The 26,644-nt window shown below is 28.0% G+C and overlaps 2 protein-coding genes across 2 annotated transcripts; one reads left to right on the top strand and one right to left on the bottom strand.

Moving 5' to 3' along the window:
* The first annotated feature begins 978 nt into the window (after positions 1-978).
* Positions 979-5,870, top strand: LOC132947455 (m7GpppN-mRNA hydrolase). Its single transcript, XM_061017753.1, has 7 exons — positions 979-1,567; positions 1,646-1,802; positions 4,033-4,251; positions 4,318-4,577; positions 4,671-4,953; positions 5,016-5,159; positions 5,224-5,870. The coding sequence occupies exons 1-7, from the start codon at positions 1,476-1,478 to the stop codon at positions 5,404-5,406; spliced, it is 1,338 nt and encodes a 445-aa protein (XP_060873736.1). The 5' UTR covers positions 979-1,475; the 3' UTR covers positions 5,407-5,870.
* Positions 5,871-7,781: 1,911 nt separating this feature from the next.
* LOC132947454 (putative uncharacterized protein DDB_G0282133) lies at positions 7,782-25,903 on the bottom strand. Its single transcript, XM_061017752.1, has 11 exons — positions 25,512-25,903; positions 22,848-23,041; positions 22,639-22,784; positions 22,478-22,577; positions 22,125-22,210; positions 21,988-22,061; positions 19,861-19,928; positions 13,875-18,901; positions 10,447-10,488; positions 9,938-9,979; positions 7,782-8,328 (listed from the first exon to the last, which is right to left on the bottom strand). The coding sequence occupies exons 2-11, from the start codon at positions 23,037-23,039 to the stop codon at positions 8,244-8,246; spliced, it is 5,862 nt and encodes a 1,953-aa protein (XP_060873735.1). The 5' UTR covers positions 23,040-23,041; positions 25,512-25,903; the 3' UTR covers positions 7,782-8,243.
* Between the last annotated feature and the right edge of the window lie 741 nt (positions 25,904-26,644).

Genomic DNA, 26,644 nt, shown 5'->3' with positions numbered 1-26,644 from the left:
TTACATCATATCATACTGTAATATATTATAGGTAGGTAGTATTACCTATATAATATTAACATAACATAATAGATCGTTGATACCCCCCTCACGACACATTATTATTCATATACACGAATATACACGACTCCTCTATTATGAACGACAAAAAACAAAACAGTCCAACATCACTTATACGCACAACGCACCGTTGTAATTAAAAAATATTATTCGTGGATAAATGAAACTTTTAAAATACCTATATTATGTCCTATGTTATTATATTTTACATACACAATGACATTTTCAAATGTAAATTTTGGAAACAATGAATTCAACCTACTGTAGTAAATACTAATGCCAAATATTAAAATTAATTATTTTACTTCAATAATATCATAAAAATATATGCTTAGGTACCTATATCTATATAGTAATAATGTAATATTATATAGGTTGTACATAGTCTTAGCTCAGAATCGTTTTTCGTACATAATGATATTATATCATTGGATTAAAATTTAATACCATCCATTACAGGGTGACCCACTTGTAACCTACTGTACAGCAGAGTGACATCCACTTGCCCACCTTTTTCTTATACGTATTTAAAGTTCAAATTTTGACAACATTTATCAAATTTAAAATTTAATAATTATTTTGTACTTAAAAATTTATAAAATATTCAAAGATGTAAAATACCTACTACGGTATTTTACATCTGTGAAAATATTCAACTTTTATAACTTATACCTAAGGATTGAAAATTTTAAAGAAGTTTCCACGTAAATAGTAGTTATTATATATAATATGTCTGTGGTAAAAATATACTTTAAAAATTATATGATGGTACCTTCTATCATCAGTGTGACCGCTGTACGGGAATAATCATGTATGAAAACCATACGTTGAATCAGCTGTTGGCTTTCTCTTTTTACTTGATGCTGATCGTGACGTCAAGAAATTGCGTCGCAACTAACAAGCTGCAGCAGGCCGCCCGAACAGGAGCGCACAACAATAACAATCGCCCGAGTGAGTGACTCTGTCTTCTTCCTGTTGGGAACATTTTCGATCTTAAATGGCCGTGTCGACCATCCTGTGTTTGAAACGTACCGATACCAATGAACATAACGTACACGCGGGGACTTAGTGATTGGAGACACAGTATTAGCTGAAGCATTTAGTCATGTAATTATTAATTATAATTTTAAATTATATTATAATATTAAACCAGTGTGATATTAATGTTACGACACATTTTGTTAATTTTTTAAAAAGACAAGTGCGTATTTTCGTTTTTTTTTTATATATTAAAACCGTTTTGCATTGTGTTTACAAATAAACGTGTTTGTTATTCGATAAGTACTCGCGTAGTCGCGTATATATTTATATTTATATTTATATATATATATATATATATTTGTATTTATTCGTTGAACCTATATAACCGATATACTACAATAGTAGTTTACATATCCGTTTATCCGTTGACAAATATGATCATCGAAATGAAGCCAGTGACCGTAAAAAAAGGAGACCAGATGATACAGAATAAGTTGACTAAGGAAATTCTAGATGACCTTAGCTGGTTCGTATTAGTAACATTTAAACTATATTGCTGGTGATATGACATTTATTTATTCTGTCGTTATTGTTGTTTTTTCAGTCGGTTTATAATCAATGTTCCTGAAGTAGAACGACAAAATTTGATACGGATTTGTTTCCAAATTGAACTGGCCCATTGGTTTTACATCGATTTTTATTGTGATGAACATAACTTAAAACCATATGGTATCAACCAATTTGCATTACATATGTTCCGGGTAAAAATTTACATTATTTTTATTAAAAACTATAATCCTAAAATAATATTCCATTCTAACATAATAATAATTATAATAATATGTATCCATTGCAATTATAAAAAAATTATATGAATTTAATATTTTTCATTTTGTTTATGCTTGATTAGACAATTTACTATTTAGAGCCAAGTATACATTTTGAAATAATAATTTTAAGTAATGTTAATATAGGGTCATTAATTAACTATGTAAATATTGTTTTTTTTTTTTATTTAAGTTAATCGTATAAAATTATTTGTTTACAAGTGACAAATTAATGATGAATACATGTACTAGGTATTTGCCATTTGGAGTTTTCTATGATTTAAATAATAAATATTGATATGTCATAGCTACACTTAACTTAAACTATAGGTTATGTTGATGATTTTAATATAGAACAAAATGATAATTTTGCCTTTCACTATCAAAGAATTTATAATAAATGTTCATAATTTTTACAAAAATAGTAACCATGTAATTAAATTCTTACGAAATTCCCACTATTTTTATATATTTTTAATCAGTCCACAGCATATGTATATAATATTAGGAACACATATCTTTGATATCTTCACATAAGTAAGATAACTAAGATTAGCAAGATTATAGTATAAAATTCATTAATGTATTGCATTTATGATTTATCTAACAGTTTTATTTACAGTTTGATATTCTTTACTCAGCTATCCTGATAAATGATAGTCTATTCTTTGAAAGAAGTATTTAGAATTCAAATTAGATGACTCGTAACAAAGCATTACATTTTATATTTTGTGGTGAATGGGCTATGAGTTATTAGTTTATTACTTATTAGTTTTTACAAACAAGTATCTTACGACTGAATGCAATTGAATTTGAAAATACATTTTTCTATTCTTAGTTTAAATCATTACATTATATAACCATAAGTTTTCAAAAATTAAATGTTAGTATGCTGTTGTTTTTAATTTTAGATTGTGTGTGGAGTGATTTATGTATTGGTTTTACAATGTATTATTTTTTTGTCTCATCACCTTTTGGAACAGTAAAAATGATAAGATTATCAACTTTGGTATCTTGTTCGATGGGAAAGTAAATCTATTTGGTGTATTGGGGAGGCCAAAATTTAAAATTTCCAGTAATTTTCAAAATCCCCGGAAAATACAAAAATTTTTTTCGGAAAAACGGGAATTTTTACGCAAAATCAATTTTGGTTTTTGGTGTAACACTTAAACCTCATAAACGTAGATACATGCAATTTTCACTGAATTTTTATATTTGCTTTATCTGTACACCATGATTTGTTTTGAGCTGTGAAATTGTTAGTTTTTTTTCTATAAATGTAAATAAAATTTTATTCGTTGGGTCAAAAGTTTGAAAATTTAAGACAAGGTTCCTAATATATTATTACAATGGCAGCTGAAAAATATTAAAAATACATTGCTATTTTAGTATAATCATTTAAAGTTCAAAATAAGACAAAATACGTACAAATCACAAAAATGTGCAAATTTTTTTGAGTTAAAAATTCATAAAAACTTATTTTTAAATCTAAGATTTAAAAACATAATAGGTATAAGTTTACTCATATGTTTGTTTACTCTTGTGTTTATCATTAGCAAAAAAAAAAAATTCTGAGCGTTTACATTTTTACAAAATTGGATATTCATTTGATTTTCCATCTAGCAATTTTCTCATTTTCTTATTTTCAACAACATTTATTAAGTTGAAAATTTACAAATTATATAGTAGTTAAATATTTATAAAATATTCAACTTTTATAGCTAAGAATTAAAAATTTAAAACAAGGTTTCTCGTAATTAGGTAAATAAATTATTATTATTAACAATAATATCATTGAACATACTTAGTAATATAACATAGGCCGACTTACCATCTTGGCTCTGAATCATTTTTTGTATACAATGATATTATATCATTGAATTTAAATTTAATACCATTCATTACAGTGATCCACTTGTAACCTACTGTACAGCAGATTGAAATCCACTTGCCCACCTTTTTCATATATTTTTTTAATACCATTATAATATTATATAATTAAATATTAAAGAAAAAATACCTAGATTATATTAGGTACCTATTATATGCCAAGCAATTGTTTAATACAAAGGATATATATCTAAATATATACATTTTGAAATTTTTAATAAACAAAAATGAAAATTGTATTGTATTTTAACTGATAATTTAATATTATTTGCAGCACATACCATTTTTGAGAAGTCGTGAATCCCAGGTTTTGGATGTGCTTAAAGAATGGCGTGAATATAAAAGATCAGTACCAACATATGGTGCTATTCTACTAAATGAAGATATGACTCAAGTATTGTTGGTCCAAAGTTATTGGACCAAAACATCATGGGGATTCCCAAAAGGCAAAGTGAACCAAGACGAGGATCCATTAAACTGTGCAGTTAGAGAAGTAAAAATAATGGTTAACAAAAAATATCTAATTGATTGTTTAATTCAACAAATATAACATTTAAAGGTTTATGAAGAAATTGGTTATGACATTGGTAGTGTGATTAACAAGAATGATTACATTGAAACTGTGTTGAATGATCAGATCAATAGATTATACATAGTGCCTGGAGTCAGCATGAAAACAAAATTTTCTCCTCAAACTCGGAATGAAATTGGATCAATTGAGTGGTTTGCGTTAGATAAATTGCCATCTAACCGTAGAGATCATATAGCTGCCAAAAGTTTAAATAAACATTCCTTTTACATGGTATTACCATTCATCAGGTAATAATTCAATTCAAATTTATTGCACATTTATTTTATTTTGTAACTTCAATCATTTTAACAATAAATATATTTTCATTACTCATTATATAGACAATTGAAGAGTTGGGTGGTTAAAAAAAGAATAAAAGAAAAGCAGAATGCCAAGCCACCCAAAAATTCTAAACATCCTTCCAAGAATTCTAAATTGCCTCCAAAGAGTTCTAAATCGCTGGTGGAAAATCCTAAGTCAGTGGCACAAAAGAATTCTAAATCATTGCCCGAGAATCCTAAATCGGTGCCTGTGATTCCTAAGTTGCCGCCCAATACTTTAGAATTAATTGATCCCGCCATCATTTTTACCCCGGATAAAAAAAAAGAAAATACAAGTTTTCTTGTAAGTATATTCTTGTCAAACTAAAAAAAAATAATTTTGTTAAGTAAAAAAAAAATGTTTAGACTTCTCAGACGCAAGAATTTTTCGCTATGTTTCCGGAACGTTACAGTTCTCCAAAATCTCAAATTATAGCACCTCAACCAAGTACACCTATACAGCAACCTCCTTCTCCTGCAACTATATTAGCTGAACCCAATGCAATTTCGGTTAGTATAAATTATGATTACACTTGTATAATAAATATTAGATAATTAAATTTATTAATTTTAGGAAACCAAACTTAAAGAATTCTTCGCCATGTTCCCTCAATGTTTGGATGTCTCCAAATCCCCAGTTGTGCAAAAGGATACTGTTGCCACAGTTCAGGTGACTGAAAATAAAAGCAGAATCAAGAAAACAAGTCCCTGGCCAGAGTTTAAATTTAACACGGCTGAAATAATGAAATATTTTTAAATACCTTTGACTTTAACTCCTCACCCCACCTATCATCCATTGAAACGTTATTGCTATTGGCAAGCTTTTAACAAAACAACATTTTTATTTTTAAATTCATTAATTTTTTTTTCCTTATCATTTCATTCAATAGTTTTTCTCAGTAAAACTAATAACATTATTCTCTTTTCTTTTCTATTTCTCAAAGTAAATATTATAAAATGATATTTATTTATACAATAGTATATAATAGCAGGTATAACTCATACAATTGTATGGTTGTATAAAATATATTTTTTGTTTATTTAACTATTATTTGAAATCCTTTCATATTGTAGATCCAATTATTTTGTTTTGTATTCTCTTTCTGTAAACGTTAACTCAAACAATTTTTAAATGTACTTTTTGATTTATTGTCACTACATAATTATTATTTTTTGATAAATCTGTTGTGAATCCAATAAACCAAATCACTCTGGCCCGTATTATGTTTAACTTTATTGAGTAAAAAATAAGATGTAGCTCATTGCTTTAATTTGGCTGCATCTATAAATTAGCCATGTCATTGATTTAATTTGCTATCATATTATAAATAAACTTAGATCTCATTATTGCAAGTAATCTATCAATAACTCTTAGGTAGAACTTATAATTCATACCACCTATTATATGGGTAATTAAAAGTTTATGTTTTTGGCCTTCTTGTTAGGGTTTATCATATTTTATATAAGTTACACAGATTTGAATCAAAAGATCATTTTAGTTATAGAGTTTAGTATTATACCAATAGACCTTATACTACTAGACAAGAACTGTGTATAACAACAGCATTACGAGTGGACTAACAACATCTCGCAGTGATGTAGCCTGTCTTGACGACAATAATCTATATATATTACTCTACTACCCCACACATCAACCATCATATTGAGTAATCGATTGATCAGAGAGCATCCTCTATTTTGTTAAACTTTCCGTACACTCATCGCTTGTCTGTAGTATAAGGTCATGGTTATACCGTAGAAGACAGTTGGCTATAAGCAATTACTATGTTTCCTTAAATGCTAATATATCTTATATTTTGTAAAGAAGATAATAGAATTTTGTAGGAATATGAACTGTTAAATAGGTACTACGAGAATTTAAGAAAAACATCATCACCTTAATATAGATTGATTTTATTAATTAAATATTATATAATGCTGATACCCGGGCCGGATTTTCCCGGCAAGTTACCGAGTACAACTTGGTGGGTCACGACAATTTTGGGCCGTTCAAGTCATGAGGGGCCAAGTTGACTGAAAATATGTTAAGAGTTAAAAGTTGATGATATGGAGACTATAAAATAAAAAACTGCACGGAATAAGAACATATACAAGGGCTGCCAGTTTGTAAGTGGGTTGGTAAAGTACGGAAAACTCGGTAGGCCGAATTTGTCCAATCCGGCCCTGGCTGATACTGAATATTTAATTATGACTTGAAAAGTGAGATTGTTACCATTTGGGGTAACCCCCCAGATAATAAAGGCACTATAATAGTTATTAAAATTTCTAAAAGCCTGAAGAACTACTTTATAGCCATTGAAAAAAACTATTCCTTACTTGTAAATGTGTTGTATTCATTTATTATTTATATTAATATTACACATCATTACATAGTTAATGTATACAAATAGACAAATAAAAACAATTTGCTCAATAAGTAAGTTTGATTTGGTGACAAGATTTCTAATCTAAGTTTATGTAAAAATAAAACGATAATTATTAAGGGCACCACATAATAGTGGCAACTAATACATACATTTTTATGACTTGAAAATAATATTTCTTTGATATTATATTAATGCATCATTTTGAATAAATAAATTAGTTTGCTTCTATGCTGTCTACACACCATTGGAAAATGTCTAGGCAGTGTAATAATGATGATGTGTAGATGTCTATCGATGATAACACTATAGTAATATTTCATCAAGGATTCTATATTATATTATACAACTATTGTAAATGAACAAAAATAAAACAATTGAAGGTAGGTAGTAGCCAGTAGGTACTTAAGAAAGTATATTTGGGTTTTACCTTAATATGCAGTTTAGGCTTATATTGTGTATTTTATTATAAAATGTTTATAACAATATTTAATTAAAATTAATTGTGTTTTTGAATGAACTGGGGCCTTGTCTTACACTCAAATGAACGAACCTAACATACATAATATTAAAATAATAAAATTTTATAATTATTTTATTTCAATAATTAGTCACACAGACATTAAGATTTAGTAGTTCATCTACATACTAAATGGCAAATGCAGTTCATAGTTTTGAGAAAAAATTTGTTAAATCACAGTGCCACCCTTTCTATAGTTTGGTTCCATAATAAATATGAACACTGAAATAATTGGTAAATCACAAGTTCTATTAATTGTATACTTAACAAGAATTTATTTTGTGTAGTAACTAAATTTTTTTGAAAAACAAATTCCAAATCACCCAAAATAAATCAAAATTTATACATTTTGTTGACACATAGTATATAATTAATTACATAAACAACCGTTTTATGAATCAACGGAATAATACAAAATTTAAAGAAATATAATAAACCATGATTGAAAAAATTAGTTTAGCTACAATAAATTGAAAGTTAATTAAAATAATTGCTTAAACAAGTTTAGCACTCAATTATATTAATAGTAATAATTAAAAAAAAAATATTCATAGATATTTCTAATCCTAATATCTTGTACAGTAAATATATTAAAAAAAAATCTATCTTTAAGAAAAAAGTCAATTAGTAACACAATATTAAAATTAACATTAACAATATACACGGACAAAAATATTCATGGACATTCGTTCACTTTTTCTTGTCCCTGACTCTTAGTACACGAGGAGAAATAAATGTCTCTTTATCCTTTGAAGCGACTTGTTTTGCTGCTTTTCTAAAATAAAAAAGAAATATATATATTAAAAATGTCATCATTCTAAACATAAACATTGAACAAAGTTAAAATATTTAGCTTAAAAAATAGGGAGCATGAAACACAAAAAATAAGCTTTACATAATTTGAAAGAATGTTAAATTCTAGGAAAAATGGTATAGGTTTAACGTTTCTATTCACATTATACAACGAGTTATGACTTATGAGGAATTGATTGGTGACACGTTAAGTCACTAGGCCAGGTTTACCATGATTGGCATACTTTAGTACCTTTAAAGAATATTTTTTAATTTTTGTTGTACGTATGTGATATGTAAGTTGAAGTGTTTAGTTTTTTTGAAATATTTAATATCTTATAATAGTTATTTTTGTTATGTACTACTCTGTAACCTCAAAACAACATAGCGTAACCGGCCAATATATCTTTTAGTATTTTTAATATTTAAAAAAATCTTGTGGTTTTGTCGAATTATTGATACTTTGATCATCTTTAGCACAGTCTTACAGTTATACGTAAATCAAACATCAAGAATAACATTTTTTAGATAGGTAAACCTAGCAACTTTAACAAATATAAGATAAGCAGCCATACAGAGCCTGCCCATTCTAAATATCCTTAACATTTTTTTTGTTACATTGAATTTTGCCTAAATTGTTTTGAATAGTCCTAACTACAATAATTTAATATCTAATAATTTAAAGAAATCATTTTTTTTTTCGTGTTGTGTGCTCCTTTAAAGTATTATTAATTTTAGATAGTAATTATTTGGCCAGGCATGTAGCTTTAATTTTATGAGACTAATAACAAAATAAATACAAATATTTTTTTATATATTATATTTCTGTTTAAACTTTTTGGTATTTTGGTTTACCTATGAAATCTAATTATTTTGTTTTCAGCTCAGCTCAGAATCTAAAATACATGTTTCAAGAGAGGTTTCTGGTAGCTAGTAATTGCCTAGGATGTACTTTGGGGGGTGAAAAGTAGACATTTTTCAGTAGGTTAGGTTAGGTTTTTGAAACAATCGAGGAAAAAAGGGAAACGGTTTAGTTGCAGTCTTTAAATTTTAATATGGTGTGCCAAGGTAAGTCAACAATCAAGTATCAAACGAGATGATACTTTTTAGTCAGGTATGGTGGGAGAATTTGGGTATCATAGAATTATAGCAAGACATTGTGCTTGTTTATAAGTAAATGTACTAAGTAGTGTGAATTGGTTTGGCTTTATTGACTGAAATAAAAATTTATGAAATTGTTATAAATGATAAATATTTATCATTAGTACCTAATACACAGCAATTATTTTAATTAGAATTATTAATGAATATAGTTGAATTTCCATATCTTTAGTTCACACTTAACATATAATTATAATAATTAATAAAGTAATGAACCAAATTAATAATTTTAACATAAAGCATGAATTCTATTAATAAAAGTTTTTAACACTTAAAATAATAAAGTTGACTAGGCTTTTCGAACAACTGCACGATTTAACATTTTAAAATTTGTCAACAAAACAAATTTCTGTTAAAAATTAAGAAACTGGTATCAACAAATAAGTTAAAAATAATTAATATTATCAACCAGCAAAATTGTAATTTTTTACCTTGTTTTTCTTTGTATGGGTGAAATTGACTTTTCAGCATTCCTGAAACACAAAAACAAATTTATAAAAGTACGGTTTAAACTTTTTTTTAGATTCTTTAGTTAAGTTCATATTGCACTGTGTAATATTATTATTTTTACTTTAATTTATATTTGTTACTTCAATGTAACTGTTATGTTTTTAATTCATAAAATCTTTACGAATAAAAGTGTGTTCTGTTAAAAGTGTCTTGACACTTCTTGTCTCTGGAATTTATTTTATCTATATCTAGATAGTATTTAAAGTAAAATATCCATATGGTATCTTAATGTATCTAATTACAGCACTGTTAATACCTAGGATACCTGAGTAACAAAACAGTATCAATAAGTCGAAAATATTCAACTCTTTTCTCAATTTATATTGATAAAATTTTAAGTTCTGTTTCTCATACGAAATGCATTAAAGGTTCCTTATAAGTTAAATAAATTAAAAAATATCAAAAATACACATATGCACAATTTTTTTACCTTGTTTTTCTTTGTATAGGTAAAATTGACTTTTCAGCATTTCTGAAAAAAATAAAAATAAATTTATAAAAGTACGCTTTAATTTATTATTATAGATTCTGAGCAAAGCAAGAATTGTAAATTGGTTAAAAAATGTGTTTTTTTTTTTTTTTATTATTGCACATTGGAGAAAACCCTCTGATTTAATCGGATTGAGGGTGGTCATAATAGTCAATAAGTTCTGGGTTGGGAAATTTTTGTTTATCAGACAAGATACTTGATAATGTATTATAAGATTTCTTATAAGTTATTCTTAAAGCAATTTAAAAGTACTAAAAATATATAATAGCATAATCTTTTGTTATGCGTTAAAGGTTAACATTTTGATAAAATTGGATTTTTAACAAAAAAATTCTTTTCTTTATATGTTTCATAGTTTTGTAATTCAAAAAATATTAAATATTATTATATAAAAATACTATTTATTATAATAGTTTACTCTGTCTCAAATAAAGTAACCAGCATTCTCGAAAGCATGACATTATTATTCTATTAGCATCTGCTGCAATATGTAACCTATAGTTTTTAAGTCATTTTATTATTTATGTTGTTGTTATTCATTATTATTATTATCTAGCTAGGATTGCTAAGATTAACACGGTAAAGCATTTTTTTTTGGCTATAGCCGATCGTCGGAAACCTATTAAATCGATGAGCATGGTTTGACAGAACCAGACAATAGCTAACCGTCGCCTGGGGTTACTGTTATTATAGACAGAATAGACTTTTTGCCATTATTCATAAAAATTTAAAAACAAAAAGTGTGTATTGCAAGTACGCGCTGAATAAAGTGAAACTTCTTTATAGAGGGTATGAAAAAAGATTATCACCCGCCATAGTCAAATATTAGATTCGTATAGGAAAAATATAAATATTAAATTTTCAATTGAAATTAATTTAGTATATTATCATTATTATACAAAGACTATTTTCTATTACCATAAAAATCAGTGTCATCACGGATGGTAATCCATTTTTATCGTACCCTCTGTAAAGGAATTTCACTTTAGTTTAAGTAATATATTATATTAACACGAATCCCTAAATTAAAGTCCATTAACACCCAAATTTAATACGTACATCAAATTACTGTTTGTTTAATTAAGTAAGTAACTATTTATATATATATATTATATAAACAGTACATTAAAAATTGAAACATAAATATGGCATTTATTTATTCGAGTTATGGTAATCCTTGAGGTAGGAGCTGATAGGGCGAAAATATCTTTAAGTAGCATGGTTTAAACAATAAATAAATTAAAACAACATCATGCTCCAAACATTATGTAAATTCTGAATTAAACGATTTAGTTTTTAACTCAAGTATGGTATAGGGCAGTGGTTCTTAAACTATTTTATCTATGGAATCCCTACTTTTAGATTCTGAGTGGAACGATGAATGTATTAATTACAATGATGTGTGTTTTTTTTTTATTTTTGTGTCTGTCATCACACGGTTTGGGGCAGTAAAACTGCTTCAATTTTCTTTCAAAATAGCTTGTTCGATGGGAGAATGAATCTAGTTGGTGCATTTTGTAAGTCAAATTTTAAAATTCCCAATAATTTTCAAAAGCGCTGGGAAAAACAACTTAAAACTTAAGGAAAACGGGAATTTTTACGCAAAATCGGTTTTGACTATAGGTGTATCTTTAAAACAAATGAAATTTTCACATGATAAAATTTACAAAATATTTTGATTTGTTTCGAACTGTTTAGGAACTTTTTCTTTTTCCAATTTTATTAGTATTTTTTTCTATGAATGTCAATAACTTTATTTGTTGGGTAAAAAAGCTTGAAAATTTAAAACAAGGCTCCTACTATATTGTTACAATGACGTTTGAAAAATATAAAATATCCTTAGTCACAGTTTTTATTCATTTTATAATCATTTAAAAGTTAGAATCTTAACAAAATACAGAAAAACACGAAAATTAGGAAATTATTTTGAGTTGAGAATAATTCATAAATTTTTTTTTTTAAATCTAAGATTTGAAAATGTAATACAAGGTTCCTCATAGGTTGGCTACCTTTATCAAAAAAAAAAATGTTTACAAGCCAATCAAATTAAATTTATATGAGCGTTTCAAGTTCATATTTTTACAATATTAGATATTCACTCGATTTCTCATGTAGTGGTTTCGTAATTTGTTATTTTAATGTTATTCAAAAACGAATAACTGTAAATACATGAAAATTTTACTGAATGTTTACATTTCCATTTTCTATACACCATAAAAAGTTGAAAATATTTTGATTCTTTTAGAGCTGTTTACGGACATTGTTAGTTTTCAATTTGTTTAGTTTTTTTTTCTATAAATATCAATAAAATTTTACTTGTTGGGTAAAAAAGCGTGAAAGTTTTAAAATTTAATACAGGGCTCCTGATATAATGTTGCAATAGCAGTTGAAAAATATTAAAAATACATAGGCACAATTTTTTTTATAAGCATTTAAATTTTAAATTTTAATAAAATTTACCAAATATAAAATTAGATAATTATTTTGTAGTTAAAAATGTATAAAGTGTTCAATTTTTACAGCTAAGGATTGAAAATTTAAAACAAGGTTCCACGTAAATATGTAAATATATAAATTACTTTATCCACAATAATATCATCAAATATATTTAGTAATATCATAGGCTGACTGACCGTTTTCGCTCAGAATCGTTTTTCTTATACAATGGCATTATATATATTATAATTGAATTCAAATTTAACAACATCCATTACAGTGATCTACTTGTAACATACTGTACAGCAGAGCAATATCCACTTAACCCTTTATTTATTTAGCTTTCAACATTAAGTTTTTACAGCTCGACAATTTGAACCCCTTCTTTGTTTCATTTTTAGCTTCATTTTATGTAAGGATTATTTGCAATTATTAGTATAATAATAATGTGTACTTATACTTAAATTAATTCAAAAATATTTTAAATAATAGACAAACAGGACTTCTAAATTTAAATTTTAATGAGAATTTTTGTGGTACCACAGAGTTTAAGAAACACAGGTGTAGGGGATAATTTTAGGATATGGCCAAGTTATAGGCTAAGTCAGGATATATTTAATATTTTATTAATCTAAAGTAAATTAACCTCAATCGTATGGTATTTTAACATGAGCCCCACTCCCGAAACAAATTTATTATAACTTTATGTACAATGTAAAAATATAAGTTAAATGTTGGTTTGAGCACATGTTAATTAAAAATAATAATAGTACCCGTGTAGTTATAATGTAATAACAAATATTGGATATTTTACTACTTTTATTTTTGGACTTTAATTTCATTAGACTTTTAAGTAGAATACCACTGAACATAACCTAGGACCTAGGTACACATTTTTTTTTAATCCTTTTGTGAGATTATTGATTACTTACTTGTTGTATTTCACTTTGAGTGAAGCATTAGACTCAGTAGAATCATCGGTATTCGGAATTTTGGATGTTGTGTATGTAGATGAATCGGACGATTTATTTTCACTTTCTGTTCCTCTGAAAGTTACTTGTCTACTTTTTTTACTGGTAGATGGAGCAGAGTCAAAAGAACAATTATCAGAATTCAGTCGACGTTTTTTGGTTTGTATATTTTCATTTGATTTTGGTTTTACTTTTTCAGTAGATTTTTTTCTTTCTTTTTTAATGACTATTGTAGTTTCAGGAAAAGAATTATCAGAAACTTGTTTAACAGTTAATTTGGACATATTTCGGGTACGTATATTTGGAGAGTTTGAAGCACGAGAAACTGTGTTTGCAACTTTGGATGAAATATCACATTTTTTGCCTTTAGCGTTGGGCTGAGATAAAGGTGATGTATCAGCTGCACGTTTGCGACTTTGTGTCTTTGGTGGCAGCAATGAAACATCTGAAGTTTTACTTTTTTCTCTTAGGTTACGTTTAGTTGATAATGAGGATAAATTATTATCAATACTAACATCCTTTTTCTTAGTTTTTTCTTTGGTAGATTTAGGTGGACAATGAATTGACTGAGGTTTTTGAGTACTTTCTTCGGTTTCAGTTATCAATTCATGCTCTAAAGAATCTTTTATATTTGCTTTAATTGGTTTATAAGATAAGAGACGATTAAGCTGAGAATTCTTTTTTGATTTTAAACCCGCAGATTTCTTTGTAGTTCCAGGTAAAGAATCATCAGGAACTAAATTACTAACTGCTGAATTTTGTTTAGTTACAATATTACTAGCCTTCTTTGGAGAATTTGAAGTTTGAGAAACCAGGTTTGCTACTACTTTGGGTAAAATATTCTTTTTTTTGTCTTTACTGTTTGGAGGTAAAGGTGACGTATTGGCTGCACGTGTGCGAATTTGTGTTCCTGATTGCAATGAAACATCAGACATTTTTGATTTTTCTCTTTGACTACGTCTAGTTGTTAATGAGGATAAATTAATATCAACATCAACATTTTTCTTCCGAGTTTTTTCTTTGATTGATTTAGATGGATGATCAACTGATTGTTGTTTTTGAGTACCCTCTTCAGTTTCACTTGACGATTCATATTCTGAAGAATCTTTTGCACTTGTTTTAATTGGTTTAGAAGGTAAGAGACGTTTTGACCGAGAATTCATATTTGTTCTTAAGTTAGTGGGTTTCTTTGTTTTTACAGTTTTTGAAATTTTGGTAGATTTTGATTTAACATTTTTATTTTTTTTATCTAACTTTATTATACCTGATTCAGATAGTGCATTATTATTGGTGTTAGTACTATATCTCTTAGTAGATGAGGTATTTTTTTGTTTTGATTTTTCTGTTGTTTTTACATTATCAGTATTTAATGTATTTGTCCTGGTTTTAATAGAGGAAGTATTGATACGTTTTCTTCTACGCAATTCTCTTTCAAATGTTTGTACTTCATTTGTAGAACTTGTAGAACAAGACCTTTCATTATCAATACTTGATAGTGAGTCTTTAGTGACTTTTAATTGTACTTTATCTTGTTCTTTTATAATATTATTTGACTCATTTTTATTCACACTCGTTGATGGTGAATTCAGACTATTTTTCTTTGTTAGTTTTTTAGTTCGGCTATATGTTTCTTCTTTTAACGAGTATGCAGTAGTAGAGTTATTCTCACTTTCAGAACATGGAACAAAATTTATTTTTGAATCAGTTTTTAAGACTGGAATTATTGTTTTACTTCTCATTGGACGGTTAGTGTTTGATTGAACAGTTTCATTGATTCTTTTATCAGTAGTTTTTTTATTAATGGATTTTTTTTTTCTTGGCAATATTTCATTACTGTTGCTAGTTTCATCTGAACAATAATTGTCAGTGTGACTGATTTGAGATTTATTAGATCTACTAGATCTTCTAACAATTTTAACAGAAGCCGATTTGTTTCTCAAAGATCTTTTAACATGACCAGATTCATATGAAGTATTATTAGACATACTTGATGACTTCATTGACCCCTGTGTAGAATTATTATTTTTAATTTCTGATGTGTTGTTCTCCATATTTGAGTCTTTTGTAGGAATTTGCGCAGATACTTGAGACAATTTTGATTTTGTAACAAACAATTTTTTTTTACGGTTACTTGTGTTGTTAATATTAACGGAAGCTTTTTTAACAGATTCGTTAAATTCTTTCATCATTTGAGACCATTCTTTTTGACTACCAAATGGTGTAACTGAACGAGAACGACTTTTATCTCTGGGTCTATCTTCATTTTCAGCAGAATCATCTCTTGTGGTTTCATTTGGCTGTATACTTGCAGTAGAATTAAAAGGTGTTTTTGAACTTTTAGAACAATTCCAAGGGGTAGATTCATACCGAGGTTTACCAATAGATGTATCCAATGAATGATCTAAATTTTTTTTTTTTGTATCATTTTCATCATCACTAGATGATAAACATAATTCTGTAATCCTTTTAGTTGAATCAATTTTATGATGCTTGTGTCCAATAGATTCATTTAATGGTGATCGTACAGATTTTTTAAATTCTTTAGAATTATTTGTGCCAAGAGCAGTTCTTAACTGTTCCAAACTGATAAATTTCTTTTTAATTGGTTTTGGAGATTTATTCTTTATAGAAAGATTGTCGGGGGGTATAGTTATACTTGAGTCCTTGTTATTTACATTTATATTCTGCATAGAATTTGTTTCACCAACTGATGTTCTGGCAGGCAATTCAGTAACGTCCGAACAGTCAACATCTGTTAAACAATTGTTACTAAGATTATCTTTTGCTGGGGATTTTTGTTTAGATATAATTTCTGGGGATCCAACAACTGGTAATGTATTTACGAAACTGTTAGATAGATTATCATTTATTTTTAAAGTAAGATTTTCTGTTACTTCAAGATCCAAATTTGATGTTAATGTTTTCTGTTTATTTAAATCTAATGTTGAATCTACCAGAATAATTTCATTTTCATTACAACTAGAGCTTGTATCATTATGACTGTGCATCTTGTCAAGCTGCACCTCAATAGCGTCCATAAGGCTTTTGTTCACAGGTTCAGCTGACAAAACACTGTTTTCACACAAGGTCTTATTACATTTGGCCGGAATAATCTTTTCAAATTCTTTTACCCCCAATGAATTTTGTAGATCATCTTTTCCCATCAATACATACGTTTCTACCAGATTTTCTTTATGTTGTGAATGTGTAGTTTCGTGTTCATCAATACTCGCATTGAACATTTCAGACATACTTTGAACTACTATTGATGGAGTCTCACCATTAAGGGTTTGTTCAACGACCTTTGAAACATAATTTTGTTTGTCAATTTGATCTAAATTCAAATCTGTAGATTTATTGATAAGTCTTACAATATCATTTTTTGATGGTTGGACTTCATTGGTACATACATCATCATCATTCTGTTTTTGAGTATGTTCTTTTTCTATTGATTTATTTTTTTCAGACGATGTTTCAATGTCATCAGTACATATTTCTTCATCTACAGTTTTTTGGTAACGATCAGATTTATCTCTCTGTGTTTCATCAATATTGTTATCATGTGTCGATGTTTTACTTAATTCATGATCTAATGTAGGACGTTCAACATTATGAGTCTTTGTTAGTAATTCATTTGGAGATGTTGAACAGTCTTCTATAATGTGTGATGATTTGTCAAGTTTTGAATTTTTATCAAATTGATTATCAATTATTTCAGTAGGACTAAAATCATTTTCACTATCAACAAAAGCTGAATCACTATCAATTACTGTAATAGAACTAGAATCGATTTTAGGAAGAATTAATGGTAAAGCAAAAGTGTACTCGCATTCAAGATCATTTGTATCATTTTTAGATACATCTTCAGTAAAAACATTGTCTGTAATTTTTTCTGTGTCTGTAATATTAAATGAATTTGTTTTAGGACTTGAAACTATTTCAACACTCTTTACTGGGCTTTCTTTAATTTCTTGAGCTATAGTTTCATTTTCAATATTAGAAGAAGATTTAAGAGAATCTTCGGCCTCAAAAATATCTTCCAAATTAATTCGTCTTGTTGAAGAAACTGATTCTTGCAATAGATTTGCATTATTTTGAGAATCATCATTAGGCGATGTTTCTACATGTTTTGATCCATTCATACTCAGCAGATCGGATGCTCGAATACTATGCTTGGAAGTTTCATTGGGACGCTTTTCAATGGAATTTACAAGACTCATTACTTTGTTACCTCTTGAACCTCGTTTTGACGATTTAATTATACTATTGTCTAAAATTGGCGAATTAATTAGAGATGAAACACTAATATCTAATGGCTGTACACCATCCAAATCATCATCATATTCTTCAACATCGAACTGCGTAGAATTTGTAGTACTTTGATTCAAATCAATCACATTATTTTCATCATCAGTAACAATAAAATTAAATCCCGGATTTAATCGAGTCTTTGTATTTTTAATCTTACTATCTGTTTTTGGTAAACGAGCAAACTGAACCATTCGACAGCTTGATCTCGATCGATTAGGTTTAGTGGTTTTTGAACACTTCAGAATAGAACGTCTTGGGGTAGGTGTAGTATTTTCTTCAATTACTATAGGTCTACTATCAACAGAGTATGTATCTCTTCGAGATGTGCCTGGTTCAGAAACTGATAGTTGATTTATTTCATTTTTATTAAACTGTAAAGTGTCATCATCTTTGTCGTTTAAATCTGATTGGTTATCATCTGGCAAAATGTTATCAGCTAAATCAGTAGTATTTATATCTACAGAATCTTCACTATTCAATACAAGATCGGGTGGATCGGGGGAATCAAATTCGACTTCTTCGTCTTCATAATGATAACTAGAATTAAAGTCAGGAGTAGAATCTCTCTTTAACCTTTCAGTAGATAATCTGTTATGAGCTCCAATTGAAGATGAATTGTCTGATGTATTAGTAACAATCCATGATTTTCTTTGTGTGGTTTTATAATCCCCGAGAAGCTAAAATAAAATTATACATGTTATTAGAATGATAATAGAATAATACTGTAAATACAATATATATAATCAATATTTTCTTTATGCATCAAAATGCCAATATGACAATATATTTATTTAATTTTAACTGAAAAATAATATTGCATCTTTCTGAAAATATAGGAAAATTAATTTAAGTTTTAAATAAACAGAAATAACTAAACTAAAATCAATCAAGACATTAATAAGTATTGGCTAAACTTTTCATTATGCAATATTTATGACTTGGAGAAGCGATAAAAGATAAAAGATATCATGGTTAAATAATAAATTGTGATAAGATTTCCATAATTGTTTTTTTCTAGACTTTGACACAATTCTATACTAATAAAAACTAAATTATTAATTTACTCATTTAAATTTTAAGCAAGATCCTTGGTCATGTATGAATTAGGCAACATAATTTATGTTAAATAATAAAATATATCTTACTAAAATCATTTAGCAAAGAAATTGAACTATTATAAATAATAAAACAAGAACTTTTTAGTTTAATCAATTGGTAACACTGTTATATAAAATCTTCAACTCTGTCGATAAATCCTATCAAGGTGTATTCAAATAAATCCAATGTATTCTATATTTGAGATATACTTTTTGGGTATATACTTATAAATAAATAAATATGAAAGCTTCCTTTATTTTAATTTGTAATAATATTCAGATATCTAAAAAAGAGTAGGAAAAACATGATAAATAATTAATTAACATTAATCAATAACTAATTAACATTCACATATTTTGTTTTATGTTGAGTAAACTATTATGAATTTTTTTTTTAGATTATAGAAATCGATTTGGTAATATCTATAGCAAAATAACTTTAGATATAATACTGATTAAATGTTTTTCAGTTATTTGAAATATGTTTTTTTTTTAAAATAGAAACAATTTAACAAGTATGATTTGTTGTTAACTATTACCGGTATATTTCGGACAGGAGTCATTGAATATGATTTCATAAATTTGGATTCTGCTTGATCAGTAGTAGCTGAAAAATATTAAACAAAAATATACATGATATAAATGATAATACTAAATAGATAAATATAAAGAAATACTATTGCAAAGTATAGCAACCAGCTAAATTGTTCAGGTATTTTTTCATACTGTTTAATAAAACATCAAATATTTAAGTTAATATTTTGATTTTACACAAGCTATACAGAAATAATGTACCCATGATAACTGGAAACACTCAATATCTCAATTAGTGTTCAACAATTGTAGTGTTATTTTGTTCACATAGATATTGTAGAATATTATGTTAGGCTATTGGTTTTTTTTTTTATACACATTAGTTTTGTACAAACGTATGGCTTTTTTTTTTTTTTTTAAGAGGATGTACCCGCAGCATGTGTTATCTGTCTTACACACGTATGACATAGATAAAACACTTTTACACAGTTTGAGTAGAAATCGCTCAATTTTGGTTCTCGAGTAAAAATACCTATCATAAAATTAAATTGTGATAATATTTCTGAAGGCAAGTCGTTACGTTTTTTTATAAAATTAAAATTTTGAAAAGTTTAAGGTATTTTAAAAATGATGATATTTTTGCTATTTCTAAACAATATAATGAACGTTATTTAGGTATAATGAAAAAAATGCAACAACTTTCCCTCAGAAATATTGTCAAAAATCACAATTCAATTTTATAATAGGTATTTTCACTCAAGAACTAAAACTGAGCAAGTTCTATTTAGACTGCACAAACGCGTTTTGTCTAAGTCGCAAGTGTGTAAGACGGAGACAACACATTCGGGCGTGATGTCCTCTTAAGTGACAACTACCCGGTATTTGGACATTCATCCCTGAATCAATATATATTTTTTGCCACATAATAATAGGTTCTCTTGTTTTACCTGATATATACGGTCATCACGTCATCCGCTACATCTATCGACTATCATCATTCACGTTATGGATTTATTAGTTATTACCAAATTTAATGGGTAATGATTGATAAACCAAAGTTATGTGAAAGTATTATTTAGTTAAGAATTATACTTATATATTAATTTAACAATTATTTAATAAAATATTTCATAAATAGTACATATATTTATTGGCATTTGTAATTCGTATATTATTGTTTAATATTTATATTAATGAATTTAGTATTGGCAATAGTGTTATTATGACATATTATTGAATTATATTTATATATTAATTAGGGTATTAATTTAATCATTTGTATATTTATTGATTTGCATTATATATTTTTGTTTAATAAACAATAATAATAATTTAACTTTAAATTTTTTGTCCGGGGGGGGGGGGGGGGCAAAATCCATCAAATCGGGGAGGAAAAGGCACGGGGGGGGGGGGGGGGGGTATGTCTTAAAATTCAACTACCCATTACACAATCAATTTTTTTTCTTTGTAATTTTTAAATTGAATATTTTGTATAGCATAATAGTTACAGATGTTATTTACAGGCTTTTTCAACTATATCGATAGCAAACTTTTTTTCTGAAATTTAGGTATCGATAATCGATGTAAGCTGAACTGATTTTAATGTTAAAGCTCTTGAATAATATATTTTAAAATAATTGTTAACTAATACCTACTAGTTACTACCTAGTAGCTAGTCAATTGAGTATTGACAAATCATGATAGTCATAGAGATATCAGAATATTGATATATCAATACCTAATTTTTTTTTCAATATCGCACAATTCAAAAAGATATCGTTGAAGAAGCCTAATGAGTATTATCAATCTTAAAAGTTATCTATGTTATCATTTATAGAATATAATATATTCATAAACATAGAATTGTTTGTATAGGTAGCATACATTGTAAATAACAATGTCTACTTCTCTCTCAACTACATGATAGGCCTTTCTTGCCTTAGACCTTTATAGAGCTCTGTACTCTATCTCTCTTTTACTGCTATTACAATAATGAAGCTGTAATAATTAAGCAAAACATAAATATACAATCGTATGGTGAACACAACCAGGTAATGCATGTATGATGTATCACATCATCTAAACTTTAACTATGAATACCTACAATTATAAAATATAAAAAAGGAACATACTTGAACTTTGATTCTGAAAGCTATTCTGCACTTCATCAAATGAAGATTTAGACATATTTTCTGTGGTGACAATACTATAGAATATAAATTAATATAAATTTTAATTAAGGTTTAGTAGATTATACATTAATACTTACATTGGTGTTTTATTTAAGCTTATTATTGTTTTTGAGGGAGTTTTGATGTTGCTGTAGGCCGAAGTTGAAAACATTTTGTTGTTGTCCTTGTAATTAAAATTAATTTATAATTAATACACAGAAAATTATCTTTTACAATATATTGGACACTAAATAATTAAGTTAAATATCATAAAAATAAACTATTTCGTAAACCAGGTAGATAAATTCTGAATTTCATAAACAAACACTTAATTTTTAATCTATCAATGGTCCTTTAAATACAATTTGTGACTCATGATTGGTCCATTAAATTAATAATTTTATCATGCATCCTGGCATAAATTAATTGATTTATGTAATAATTTAAGTACCAGTGGGGTGATGACTTGGTTTGGAAAACGTTCTGGTGCTCTTGGTGATAAATAATCATTTCTTAACCCGGACTTTTTGCATGATAAATTATTTAATTCTCTAAAATAAAAGAATATTATAACAATATTTAACGTATGAAAATTATTTAAAGAAAATTTACCCATGTGGCTTTTTAGGATATTTCCAAACAAATTTTCTTCCACAAATATCAATTTCATCTGAATCATGCAATAAAAAATTACTCCTGCCAACTTTCTTCCCATTGACTTTGGTTGAACCAGCAACACTTTTGTCACGAACATATGCCTAGAAAGTTTGAAACTAAAATTAATAACTGTTCATAAAATCATAAAAAGAGTCCACTTTTACTTTATTATCAACACATATTATGATACAATGTAGAGCTGACACTTTTTCTAAAAGAATCCTTATATCACAATTAATATCACGACCTAAAGTGCATTCCTTTTTTGTAACTGGAAAACGTCCACAAACGGCTCCACTAATTTTTTTGACCATTAAAAAACCATAATACATTATTATTGATTTTCGGCTGTCCATATCTAAAAAAAATTAATATTAGGTTAAAAACCAATTAAAGTTTTGGCTAAAACAAAGCAAATTTAATCAAACTAACTAAAGAGTCAAGCCAATATAACCTAATATACCTAGCTATATCTATAAATTTATATCATTGATGTAGATATTTAGAATTTAGATATAGGTAGACCTTAGTAAAATAATATTGATAAGAGATTTCTAAGTAGGTACTAAGAATTAAGATACATTCTGTTATTGATTCTATTGTTATTGTATGTACCAAAAGATGTGACAATGCACTATAGTAACAAAACTAAAACTAAGAGCTTCTATAGATTTGTCTTCCTTAATTTTTATGCTGAGAAAGTAAGATATGCCAAACTAAATTGAACAAATGCCTTGTAACTGACCGAACTTACCTACTTATCATTATAATCAGAACTCTAGTATTTGCATACACTTTGTTTGTACTTGGTAGTACATTAAAAGTTAGCTAATTAAACTATACATTTCTAAAAAGAATTCAATTACAAAGATTATTAGGACTTTCCATTGGCCTGACAGCTGTATTAAATTATTATTTTAAATAATTAGTATTTATTTATACAAACTTGTGTAGTACAATAAGTTTTTGCTTATTACTTATAACCAGAGCCCTACTTGGGGCAGCTCCGGGTCCTGACACAATTAGGGTTTCTATATACTACTATAGTCTGCAATACAGTCATATATTATGATTTATTTATAATCTTAAATTATAAATTGAAAATAAAAAAAACCAAAAACCAAAAAAAAAAGATTGGCCCAGCGAGTTACTGAGTAAAACTCGGTGGGCCGTTCAAGTCATGAGGGGCCAAGCTGATTGAAAATATGTTAAGAGTTTGAAGTTGAGGAAATGGGCCAAGGGCCACCAATTTGTAAGTGGGCTAGTAAAGTACGGAAAACTCAGTGGACCGAATTTGTCCAATCTGGCCCTGCTAAGGGCCCCATCTAAAATTAAGCTCGTACCCCAAAATTCCTAAGTAAGGCTCTGCTAATAAATGTATAATAACTACAATTGCTCATTTAAGATTGGGACTCATAACCACATTATTATTATTGGGTTTGCTTCGTCCAAGAGAATTATGTGATTACTTTGCACATTTTTAGTCAGATTCATTTAATACAGCAATTTTTACAACAATATTCAATGAAACTTGATTAAAATATGATATATATTATAAGCTCAAATGTATATTCTTTTTGGTTTATATTAAGACAACTGGTTACTCTACACCCGCATTTGTTGCCTCCGTCTTAGAAGCACATAACAATTATTAGCAAATTTACGCTCAGCAGTTCACATTAAGCTTCGTTAGTTTAACATTTAGAGTTAATCAACTTATGAGTAACGGAAAAACATAATCTTTTGTTCGTATGTTTGTTTCTTACAATGATTAAATTTTCTAAAAAATTGTGGGTATATAAAATAGCTAAAATTCAAAATACTCATAACTCAATTAAAAAATAAAAATTATTACAAAAAAAAAAAACCGATAGGTATACGAACACAGATAATATTTCTACCATTAAGTTTCACTAATGACAAATGTGGGTATGGCGTCCAATTAAGAGTATAAATTATGAACTGTTATAAAGACTTCAAGCATAAGTATTACATTTGATAAATTGTTAATTAAACATTTATTTTAAAATGTTTATAAGGGAATGTATATTGAAATTAAGAGGGAGTAGTCACATTAAAATGTCGATACTGATAAATGTTTTTTTTTGTAGTCCTCTTACATATAGGCAAACTAAAAGGTTAGATAAAAAAAAAATTATAAAAAATATTACGGCTTGGGGGGGATATAACATATAATTAGCCTCCTCACAACAACTCACCTAGTTACAACATAGGTTTAGAAATGTCAAATGTGGCCTAAATAATACATTTTTCCGGCATGAATTTTAAATATAAACAGAATCCAAACCTTCCAGTTTAAATGCCTCCGACAAATAACTAAAGCTCTATTTTATATATTGAACGATATACTCCACAGGTTTCGCCAGTTAAAAACGTTGCTACTGGTTACTAACTGGTGCCATGACATGCTAGTCGACTAACCACTGTCACCCATGTTATGATGCCTTTTTACAGAATAGTTTCTTCAATCAAGTCAATCAAACCTACATTTATCTCTCCATCTATTTATTTAGCTTATCGTAAAAATATATTATACACAATTTAAAAATTAAAAATATATTATATGGGTACGACAAAAAAAAAATGTGTACCTAACATCTTAAAAGTTATTCTATGTACACTCCATTGCCTCGTGTGTCCATAAATAAATAAATAAATAAAAAAATAAAATATAAACATCATAGTGAAAGTAATTATGATCAATGATCGTGCAACGACCGAAGATGGGTGTGTATGTCAACTTTAGAGTATTCGTCAACGGACAAAAATGATATACACACTAAACGGTATATACAGTATACACTTACTAGTATTATTTATTGTATGCGACTGGCGCGAGGTGTGACGGGACTTTGCTGACAGTAAAGTTTCACCACGGTCAGGCGTTTGGGAAAACACCACCGACCACGAACAATAACAAAAAAAAAAAAATTAACCGCTGCACAAGATTCAAAAGTTTAAGAACGACATGGCCAACGGTCACGCAATATGGATGGACGAGAGGATCAGGGTACACGTATTATACAGTATACCAGTCATTTACGGAAAACGAGGGACCGACGACGAAAACCGTTTTCCGGAAAACGCACGAGCATAACAATGGAGAACGCGACGGTTTACGCGCCAACTTACGACGGTGAACGGTTACACGCGCTATGACTATGCGTATCGGCGTCTCACACTATGACCGTAACCCAGGGCCTTTTAGTGTTTAGCAGTTTATAATGTGTAAATTGAACGCACGAACGATAAGGAATAACCGTTATGACTACAATTCCTCCAATCAGCATCCGCCTGAACTGCAGCAGCTGTGTGCCGGCAGGCTTCCATGAGCAGGGTTTGACGCGGATAACGGTCAATGCACTGGTTATGGTCACACTGGGTCGACAGTTTAAACACCGACCGTAGTTTTTCAAATTGTCAACTGCGGCGGAGCGCGCGAATTTTCCGATTTTCAAAATCACGTTGTCTTATAACACAATAATAAATTACCATCGTTTCCTACGAGCGTCGAGTACTCAAGTGCGCGTCTTTTTTCCAGGATACTGGGTAATGTATGTAATATATACGTATGTATGTATGTATGTATGTATGTATAATGTATGTATGTATGTATGTATGTATGTATGTATGTATATATGTATGTGTATTGTATTTATGTAATATAGGTACTTATATCGAAAATATATATGTATGAGTTATTGAGTTCTAACGTATAATATTGTAAGGACGAATGGACGATTGTAAACTCCGCCAGAATACCGGTAACGAAAAGGTCTTATGTGAACTCAGCCAGTTTTATTTTCTTACCCATAATGAGTATATGGAAACTCCCGTTAGTATTAATGCCTTACTTATGTAAAACTTAATTGTATATTTTAACCAAATAAACTCAAAAATTCAAAAAAAAATATAATATGATAGTGTTCTAGTATGCTAT

The sequence above is a fragment of the Metopolophium dirhodum genome, chromosome 6 (genome assembly GCF_019925205.1).
Source record: "Metopolophium dirhodum isolate CAU chromosome 6, ASM1992520v1, whole genome shotgun sequence".
Classification (NCBI taxonomy): Eukaryota; Metazoa; Arthropoda; class Insecta; order Hemiptera; family Aphididae; genus Metopolophium; species Metopolophium dirhodum.
This window is presented reverse-complemented; position numbering and strand designations above follow the sequence as displayed.

Bases quoted from the DNA above. Each gene is read 5' to 3' on its own strand.
- LOC132947455 (XM_061017753.1), top strand. From the start codon at position 1,476: ATGATCATCGAAATGAAGCCAGTGACCGTAAAAAAAGGAGACCAGATG. The intron at 4,252-4,317 runs GTAAAAATAATG...TAACATTTAAAG, and splicing joins TAAACTGTGCAGTTAGAGAA to GTTTATGAAGAAATTGGTTA. The intron at 4,578-4,670 runs GTAATAATTCAA...CTCATTATATAG, and splicing joins ATGGTATTACCATTCATCAG to ACAATTGAAGAGTTGGGTGG.
- LOC132947454 (XM_061017752.1), bottom strand. From the start codon at position 23,039: ATGGACAGCCGAAAATCAATAATAATGTATTATGGTTTTTTAATGGTC. The intron at 22,062-22,124 runs GTAAGTATTAAT...TATATTCTATAG, and splicing joins AGCTTAAATAAAACACCAAT to TATTGTCACCACAGAAAATA. The intron at 19,929-21,987 runs GTATGTTCCTTT...AATATTTTTCAG, and splicing joins CTTTCAGAATCAAAGTTCAA to CTACTACTGATCAAGCAGAA.